General features: G+C 43.6%; 1 protein-coding gene across 1 annotated transcript in view; it reads right to left on the minus strand.

Moving 5' to 3' along the window:
• Positions 1-431: 431 nt before the first annotated feature.
• Positions 432-9797, minus strand: part of ppp2r1bb (protein phosphatase 2, regulatory subunit A, beta b) — a 22692-nt gene continuing 13326 nt past the window's right edge. Inside the window, exons 7-15 of the mRNA XM_010729629.3 lie at positions 9225-9339; positions 8996-9066; positions 7334-7468; positions 5791-5964; positions 5558-5618; positions 2656-2810; positions 2380-2522; positions 2191-2282; positions 432-2099 (exon numbers count right to left, since the gene is read on the minus strand). Of these exons, the coding sequence (XP_010727931.1) occupies positions 2083-2099; positions 2191-2282; positions 2380-2522; positions 2656-2810; positions 5558-5618; positions 5791-5964; positions 7334-7468; positions 8996-9066; positions 9225-9339 (963 nt within the window). The 3' untranslated portion in view covers positions 432-2082. The remainder of the gene's footprint in view (positions 2100-2190; positions 2283-2379; positions 2523-2655; positions 2811-5557; positions 5619-5790; positions 5965-7333; positions 7469-8995; positions 9067-9224; positions 9340-9797) is intronic.

The following is a 9797-nucleotide window of genomic DNA, read 5'->3' on the forward strand; positions in this document are numbered from 1 at the left end:
ATCCATCTTACGTCAACGGAAAAACATGAATCACAGAGAACGTGGGAAGTGCAAGCGTAACCATCCTAGCCAGCATCTGCATGTAATTTTGATTTTTTCATGTTTGCCTTGGCGGTGTCATTTTATGGATTATTAAAAAGGTGTCATGCCAGATATGATCATCCATGACATTTTCACACTTGTGTAATGTCTTTAACTGAATCAAACTTCTAATAAACTCATGAACTTGTTATTGTGATTTAATGTGAACGTCATTACAGCACTGTATATTTCACTGGTAATTCATTAGTATGTTCATTATACATTCTAATAAAGTGGTTGCTTTGATAATTTCCTGTTGCTTGCCACCATGTAGGTAAATTGGCAATTACAGTGACAAGAGGCCTTGATGTACTTGAGTTGAACATAGCTATGAAAGCAGGCTAGACCGGTTCCTTTGTGTTACTTTATTCAGATCAAGATACAGTAGTACAGCATCCCAATTGTGAAGAGAATTCAAAATAAAAATAAAAGCACAGTCTTCTTGATACAGGACAATCAACAATCAAGGTTTATTCAAGAGAACAAAATGAGGGGAGGGGGGAGGAGGAGAAGGGAACAGCGGGAGCAGTTGAGGGAAAGACAAAAGTTTCTTTTATCAACACAGACGATACATTTATTCAACCCGCCCATAACCACCCCAGCTCCCACCCCATAATAAAACATTATGCAGCCTTACGTACACATGCTCCATGTCCCCCCCCATCCCACTTTCTTTGAAAGCATGCGCTTGTTCTCCATCGCGTCGAGGTTTGTAAGCATGAATCGCTGGGTGGCCCTTCACATTCGCTGACCTTATGCTTGTAAATCTCGTGTACAGTGGAGGACCTGGCATGTACTTTAAGGAAAGACTGGGTGGCTCTAGGACACGAGGAGTGCCATGGTTTTGATAGTCCCACTGCCCTCTGACAGCTGTTGTCAATTTAGCTTTAAAATCCCATTAACGTCCCGAGGAATAAAGTGTCCCTTACAAGAAACAACAAAGTCGTCTCTTTTACAGGAAAGGACAGGTGAAAACTGTTTACCTAGGCACACTAAAAGAAAATACTACTGCTCATCAAAGTCATTGGCACAAAGATTAAGAACAATGCCGAGAACATATTGCAGAAAAATCACAAATGACTACAACTTCCCACCCTAGCACATCAACAGAAATCACTGAGGATTTTGAAAGAGGGATGATTAGGAGCAACACTTTTACGACTGAGCTGGTCCACATTACGGCGGGCCGAGGTAATTCATTGGTTCGACCAATTAAATCCGTGTTGCCGCAGAAAGCAAACGGCACAGAAGGGCAGGGTGGTCTGGAGTTGGGGGGGGGGGGAACACTATTTGAGATTGATCAGTACATGCAATCATTGAGAGAGTGCATCAGATTACATGCAGTAATGGACACCTCATTGTTTTATAGCCTGGCAGACCTGCACGCGCCCGTCAATCGCTCCTCTGGAGAGCCACGCCAGAGAAGTCGGCGAATAGAGAGAAGCTACCGAAGGGCCGATTCGGGAGGAAGCTCGGCAAAACAAACAGCTTGTTGAACCATCTGTTGCTCAGAGTTTGCGTCTAGCGTCGGGAGGACAGTGCGGCGGCACAGAGAGCCAAGCGTGGCCTCCGAGGTGCTAGGTGGCGAACGTAGACATGTGGTATGCTGCAACGACTGCGGTTAAAGCACAACAGCGGCCCGAGGGCGTCAAAGGGAGGAATGTGAAAGGGGGTTCTGGTTAGCGATGCCTAGCTAGTACAGTAGCAGGTTAGTCAGCATGCACCACTTAATGCAGATTGATCACACTTTGCCTTTTTTTTTTTCCAAAAGCACCCATTTACAGCGAGGAGGAAGGTCAACGAGGAGTCTGTGCTACGCCTGGACGTGGTCTACCATTGGACAGTCAACAAAAGGGAAAAAAAAAAGAAAGAGGATAAAACAATTGTTAACAGCTTTCTCTATACATTAACCAGTTGTTCCTGCACATCAATAAATATCTTGTAAAAGTGTTTGCGTTGTTGTTCCGGGTGGTCGTCTGGTTTAGCCATGTTGGGTTGGTTTTATGCTAGGGCCAAAACTGTGAAAGAGAACAGGAGGAATGTTTTTACTTCATCCGGTTTTCAAATGATATGAAACATGAGTCACGTCAGTCAGAGAGAAATACTGACCGCTGATAGCCTCCTGGGCAAAGTACTTGACATCCATGTCTGTGTCTGTGGCCAGCTTCTCCAGCACCGGCTTCACCTCTGTTTGAAGGGCACTGTGAGGCAAAGACAGACCGGAATTATTTAATTACATTTTTTTATTAGCGTGGAGAGAGAAAAACATCTGGCGCTGAAGTCAGTGACGCGACATACTTGCTGTCAAGGACGGGGCCGATCTTCTGAAGGGACTTGGCCACGTTGAAGCGGACGTTGGCCACCTGGTCGTTGGACATCTTGAGGACCACCGGTAGCATCTGCTTAGTGGTGATATCCTGGCCGCACGCCTCTGACAACGCCTGAGAGACGAAACACAAAGCGGTCAAGCAGGACGGACAACAGTGAATTACAGCAACTACTAAATAATGGACAAATACCTTATTTTAAAAAAGGGAGCTAATATTAGTTTGAGACAGAAAATGGTGAACTCACGTTGATGCAGAATAGAGTGGTCATCCTGTGGAGGTAATTGGGGTCGTTGGCCATGCCCAGCACTTTGGGCACGATGGTGTTCTGAGCCCATTCAGCTCCAAACTTCTCCACCAGCTTCATTAGGTTACAGGTGGCCGCCTCACGGATGGCATACACTAGAAAATTAAAGTCGTGTGTAAATGGTTTGCTCGACTTTGGCTGTGTGGCTCAGATCACATCCACTCACAGTCCATAATTTGTTTTGTGTTGGTTTATTCTGTACACACAGCATCTGTTGCACGACAGACAGGGGGATTTTGGAAGGAGTCAGCTCATGTCCCTCTCCATCCTGCTTCAGTTTCATAGCACCACTATAAGGAAGTGGTCTGGTGAGTAAAACATCCCATAACCTCTCTGTGTGTGCAGCAGAGCCTGACACATACATCACGGCGTTATCAGGGTTCAAGCTCAAATTAAAACACAAGCGGTGAGCAATCTGAGCGGAGCTGGGTGAAGTCTGAACCGAGTGCGGAGCCGCTTTCAGTGGAGTGAACGAGCAGCGGAAATTCTCCCCATTCCACTCACATGCTCTGTTTTAGACTACATTAACAACACTGACTTCTTACAACGTCTACTGAGTATCAGGATGATAAAGCATCAGAAAACATGGAACATGTTATAGAGATCCTGCAGTCTTTCTTTGAGAGCTTATGTAAGGGTGGCACAGCCCTAACCCCGGCCACAGCCAAACACTCACACACACACGGTATGGAAACTCACATCAGCAGCATTCCAATGATGTAACCCAGCTGGGCCTTTGTCCTCCACCGAGAACGTGTGTCTCTAATTGGAAAACTCCATGTGAAGGGAACACTGTACACCGAGTGAAACATTTATGCAAAAGCCTGTTCTGTATGTACGCTGCTCTTCTGTTCTTGCATTTGAATATGAATGATTGACTCACAGAACAGTTTAAACTGCTGGGCAGACACAAACTAACCCACAGTGACTTGAGTCATTTTTTTTAGCTCTTCATCTGCAGCATAAACCCACAGCATGCGTTTCAGGTCGTGGCCGACATGAACGAGATTAAATTAAGTAGCTTAAGTGACACACACGTAGAAAGTGGTAATTCAGACTCTAATGACTTTCTGATAACTTGTCAAAACCGCTGTACTACAGGATGTAGTCGTCTTTTTTACGTTGCCCTTTCATCCTCGCGGCTCGGCGCGCCGCACATGGAGTTCAGAGAGAGGACGGGGCCTTTTATTCAGCCCGTCCATTAGCCGGTACATGATTGCAGAGAGCTGCTGACTGCCACGTTTCTCCCTTACCTTTAGCCCGTCCCTCCAATTTTCACACACACCGCCACCATCTACAACAATCAATCTATATCCTGCAACCACAGGCTCTTTGTTCTGGTGGTAATAGTCAGGGCTTGAGGGGTGCTAGTCTCTCACTCACATTTGCCCCTAAAAACAGGTATGTGCACATCCACTCACGGCTAATCATTCAAAACATTGTTGGACATGAAGAAGTCACAGTACTGTGGTTGTAGCAGCCCATTATATAGAAACAAGCAAGAGCGATGCGTTGGTGACCCGCTTTGATTATGCACCAGCACCACGTCCTCCTACTCAAGATCCTTAGAACCAGCTCAGCTGTCGAGGAGTTAAAATTGAAAGGTTTTGGTTTGGCTGCTGGTTATTTAGTATACAGAGCGGCTTTTGTTGAAAGATGTTTAACCAATCGTAGCGTTGATGGGATGTGACATTTAAAAAGCGGCCGCCCCGTGTGTGGAGGCTATAGTCCTCGCTGCAGCTGGCCCCGGTTCGAATCCCGCATCGGACGGCTAATTTACTGCGTGTCACTCCCCCTCTGCCCCCTGCTTCCTGTCTATCTTCAGCTGTACTATCATAAAAGGCAAAAAAAAATGATCTAAAAAAAAGGTGTTACAGTTCAAATCCTAAACTTATTGATCTGCGTGGTTAAGTTAGTTACTCATCCAGGTTATAGATAGTGCATGGATCGTGCGGTGGACTGTAGATTTATGCAGTCATGACGCTCAACGCGCTCCTTTTAGCCAACCTCCTCCTAATGGCAACACTTGAATTTACTAAAATTGTTCTAAATAACTTTTAGTAATCTTGTTTCAAAAAGTGTGCTGTGGGTTGTTGGATGGCACGCCACAGTCCCACATGTCGTAAGACCCAATAAGCCAATCAGAGTTCTGTTTTCACGTTGAGTCACTTGAGCTTTAAATGTTGTGTCAATGTTGTCAAATCTGTTTCAATGTTTGAAAAAAGTGTCGTCAACATTTTAAGGCTCATGCCAAGTGTTAAGACGCCCGGCTCTTTCGTAATTGCACACTTTATTGACAGCACATGTACTCATGGGAAAAGAAGCAAAGATCGAGCCCTGACAGTATCACAGAGGTTAAGCGGAGACCTGGCTGCAGACCGGCCAGGCTCGGGTGAGTAAGAGCGTTGATGCTCTGAGATATGGAAAACCCAAGTCAAACACAAACTTGTGTACTGACAGTTCATGCAACTTTGCCGACGTGTGTCACGGAAACAGATGTAGCAGGAGTTGTATGGGACGTTCGTCAGAAAGGAACTAGTGTCTTATTAAAAAGTCACTAAGGGGGTCAAAGCAAATAAAATGACCACAAGTGGAAAATGCAGAAACGAGATGTCAGGGTCCTTCTGTGATTTTTAGGAGGTTATGATGTAACAAAATGAAATAAACTAGAAATTATGGATAATATTTGGGACTAAATATATACTCAGGGTTAAATTATACTGGGCGAAAAAGCTGCTTATATTTATACAACTACTTAATAAAAACTTAGTTTTGAGGGATTCAAGGTTACATTTTGTTAACACCTCGCACAGCTCCTTGGAAAAGTTAAACCCAGCCTTACCGTGGTCAATAAGCCAGGCCATACAAAGGGTGTTGAGCTTCTCGTCGAAGAATTCCACTCCCTGGGAAAACACAGACAGTGTAATTAGAGCGTTGTCCTGGATGTCTACAGACGGCTCTGATAAAGTCTGCACATTTCTAATAGATCTGGTTCTATGCATGGTACTAATTAGAAAGACCTTTAAAACATATTTTATACGGGCTACAGCTGCGTTCCTAGAACCCATGACTCACCAGCTGTCCTGCCAACAGGGGCATGTACTCAATGATGGCGAGGCGGACCCTCCACTTGGCGTCCTCTGCCAGCTCCACAATGGCCGGCAGCAGTGACTGGGAGAGCTGACGGATGCCAATCACCTCGTTCACGCAGTCTAGGTTGGAGATGATGTTGAGACGCACCTCTGGGCACTGAGACAGAGAAATTAAGCATGGCATGTTACGCTTATGCCTGCACACGTCAGTCACAAAATATTCAGATATTAGAGAAATATTTATAATGTAATTTGAAGTCAAATAAAGATTTTTAGCTACAGCACGGTTTTTTACCCTCTCCGAAAAGAGAAGATTTCTTGGCTCTGGCCACGGCGAGACACTTTAGTTACTCTAAACAAGACAGACTTCCACGTAAGTTTTGTCTAAAATAACGTAACCCAAGTTTATATCCAATATTCCTAAATGGAGATCTGCTTTAGTTCTGATCTGGACCAGCAGCTAGATTTGACTTTTCATCCACGTATTGCATATATCATCCCGCCCCATGATTTGACACTCCATCAGGACGGTTCCACTAAGTGGGAGCAGAGGAGCAGCCGAATAAGGCGTAGTGACAATTTGAAATAATTCAGCTCTTGAATCGATGACATGTTTGCAGAACGGTCTCCATCTTGCTTCCTTTAAAAACTGTCCTCGGATAGATGCGCGTTGAATTATTGAAATTTGCAAGTCAAAGCTGTCAGTTTGGACCGTAATCTAATTAGACACTCTTGGTCTTGTGTTTGTGCTGTGAGGAAATGGGGCCATCTTTAAATAGGACTAAAGAAAAGCAGTGGAAGAACTGACAGCCTCGAGATGTCCAAATCATGTCTATACCTGTGTGTTTAATGTGCCAAACTCGATATGCAAATGAACGTCATGAAAATGTATTCGTCAAACAACATGTTACTGGGTTTTCTTGTTCGAGTGTACGAGGACATTCATCAGCTAAAACCCAGCCCGCTTTAACTTAACGCAAACTCTAGAGCGCTCTGGAGACAAATCGTTACAGAAAAGTAAAATACTGAGTCACAAAAATACCTGAAATGCAAAGCGGACTGATCGAAGGATGTGTCCAATCTACAAAACTATTCTGTGCTACACGTGGAGCTCAAACTGATCTAGCTTAGCCAGTAAATATCTACATTTTCAACTACACGTACAATCAAAATGCATCAAACAATAACTGACTTGGTTTCAAGCGTTTCATTACACTTGCCTCTAGACACAGCAATTCAGTCTTCTAATTCTAAGGTCTATGTCTGGCTGCCGACAGCATGAATCATCCTCCTACCCAGCCAGGTGGCAGGCCAGGTACATCTGGCGGCTGTGGCTAAGTGGCTTTACCCGGTCTCAGTCGTGCCGATCACTAAAAGGCCACAGAAGCTGGTCAAACCTCAGGCGCCTCGCAGGAAGCCTTTGCTGTTACCAAACTAAAGCGCCGCCTTGAGAATTTCCAAAGCCAGCTGTGCAAAACGGAATGGAGAAATTGGGACCCGTGATTACAAGTCCGCATTTCCTTTACCTCGTCCTTGAGCTGAGCCAGGAAGAGAGGCAGCAAGTGCTCTATTGTGTTGTCCTTGCCCAGGATGGTTGAAAGGCCCATAATGACCGAGGCCAGAGCTGACTTCACATGCTGGTTGGTGTCTGAAACAAGTTCCTGGAGACAGAAAGATCAGCACAAACAAATCGTTAAGACAGAAAGCACGTAAATAAACACTGAGACTATGCCGCTATGGGTCATATTCACAACACACAGGTCGATTACAGCCTCCCTCTCTGTAAATACACGGCAAAATGGACTTAATACTAGTGCAGACAAACAGTCATTGCACTTAACTGCTGTAGGTGGCATAAGTTCACGTATGATGTCGACAGGAAAATGGCTATGTATTAATATATTTTTTTTAAAACAAGTGGCAAAGAAATTGTAGATTGCTCGCCTTGTTCACTGATTATTTCAAACTGTTAAAGCTGTCACATCAAAGCTTATGGCAGCTAAAGAACCGCACCACTGCTGAAAATGTCAATTTTAATTAACAATCAGGGCGCCTACAGGTAGCGGGACGTGCACTAAAGCATCACGTTTCATATGTTCTTGATTTATTATCATGTGACGTCTTTACAGCTTTGTAAGGGTTGTGTGTCAGTTTGTTGCTACCTGCATGGCTTTGTTCCACTGTTGACAGGATAAGCAGAATTATTATTTGTGATGCCGATCTGTATCTTTTAGAAACAGAATTTCACTGCACGTCTACCCGTGCTGCCTCTAGCATTAGTGAATTAAATAAATAAAAAATAAAAAACTGGCAATGATATAAGAATTTTTGATCAGTACTGGTAGCACCAAGACTGAACTTATTGTTGAACAAAAAAAAGCAACAGTGCCACCTGCTGTTCAAAGTCTGATCCACACCGGTACTCAGACCATGTCTGTTTTCTGCACCACCGCAGTAAACATGCCTCCTTTTGGTTCGGGGTTATGTTAGTGAGCATCTTTCCATATCTGCAGATCTGCTGTCTCTTAAAGGTTGGAGTCACACAATCCCTTTTTTAGTGCGTGCATGTCCCTGAATGAGTTTCACGGTTTACTCAGATCGAGAGCTTCCAAGCAAAAACACACATTTGTCAATCTAGAGCAGTGGAAATATTTAGATTCCTGATTATTAATTTTTGTTTACATCTTGGTTCTCATCTGGAGAGAAATGAGTCAAGTTCGCCAGGCGATACACCGCCTGTAAACAGACGCCCAGTGACCACGGTTGGAAGAAGATAATGGAGGCTAATGTGATCATTAATCAAAAGTGCACGCCGTAAATGTGTTTACAATTCCAGAGCTTTCCTGGTTAAACTTCAACCTTCGTTACTTATCGTTACGAGTGCACAGTTATTCTTTGCAACAGCATAGCTAGTTATTTTTATTTTCAGTTTTTTTAGTGGTTCACCACATTTTAGATATCAGCAATTAAGTTGGTAAACAAAAGATCATCAATCCAGTTTTCGAGTGGACGTCATAACAGCACACGTCAGGATAAAGCCTTTGGGGACGGCTATAAAAAGATGAGCCTTTAGTCCATTTTCATGCTTAAAAACTCAGCGAATCAAAGTGTTTTTTTTTTGTTCAGCTCTGAAGTGAAGTACCAGAGAAAATGTCACAATGTGGCAGACAGGAAGTTTATATTTTTACCTTGACGCAGGGCAGAATGTGAGTCATGATGATCTGCTCACGACTGTCCTCTGGAAGGTTCTCACAGAACTCTAACAGAGAGAAGAAGAGTACATGGAGAAAACGTCAAACAGACCGGACATGAAGTTGTTTTCAAGTTTTTCCATTTAACCAAGCAGTTAGTCTTTTCAGGAAGTCTCCATCCGGCATTAAAGTTTCCATTAATTAACGTGTGTATTTATGTACTGACCTTTTACTTTGTTGGCTGCAGCAGCACGGACCTCAGCTTCACAGTCCTTCAGAAGATTTTGGAAGGCTGGGACCAGATCGTTCTTGGTGATCTCCGGCCCCACGGCTTTCTGGAGCTACATTCAGAGAGATGCCAATGTTGAAATAAAAGATTTTTTCCCCGATTGTAGAGAGACAAGAATATAAATATAACAATAAAAAGATATAACATATGACCAAAGTAACCAAATCAATTCTCCCAGAGAAGTTCATGCAAAAACTAAAATTGGTGACAGAGATGGAGGTCTCTCTTTTTTTTGGCTCTTCCAAAAACCACGCACAGAAAACTGTTATCAACCCACTTCCTACTGAATGCATTACAACAGCCCACTTAAGTATTCAGCGTAGAAGTCCAGTTAAAAATTGCTCTACTCCAACATTAACTGGGTTACTGTGTCATACAAAGATCGTGCAGAATTCTTTTTTTTGCAAACCGTCATGACACATTTTGGTACCAAAATAAAACCTCAAAGTGCAGTAAGTACAGAAAAAAACTAAATACCAAGGAAATAAAAAGGTTTAGTGTTGCCACATG

This window comes from Larimichthys crocea, chromosome VII (genome assembly GCF_000972845.2).
Source record: "Larimichthys crocea isolate SSNF chromosome VII, L_crocea_2.0, whole genome shotgun sequence".
In the NCBI taxonomy this organism is placed as follows: Eukaryota; Metazoa; Chordata; class Actinopteri; family Sciaenidae; genus Larimichthys; species Larimichthys crocea.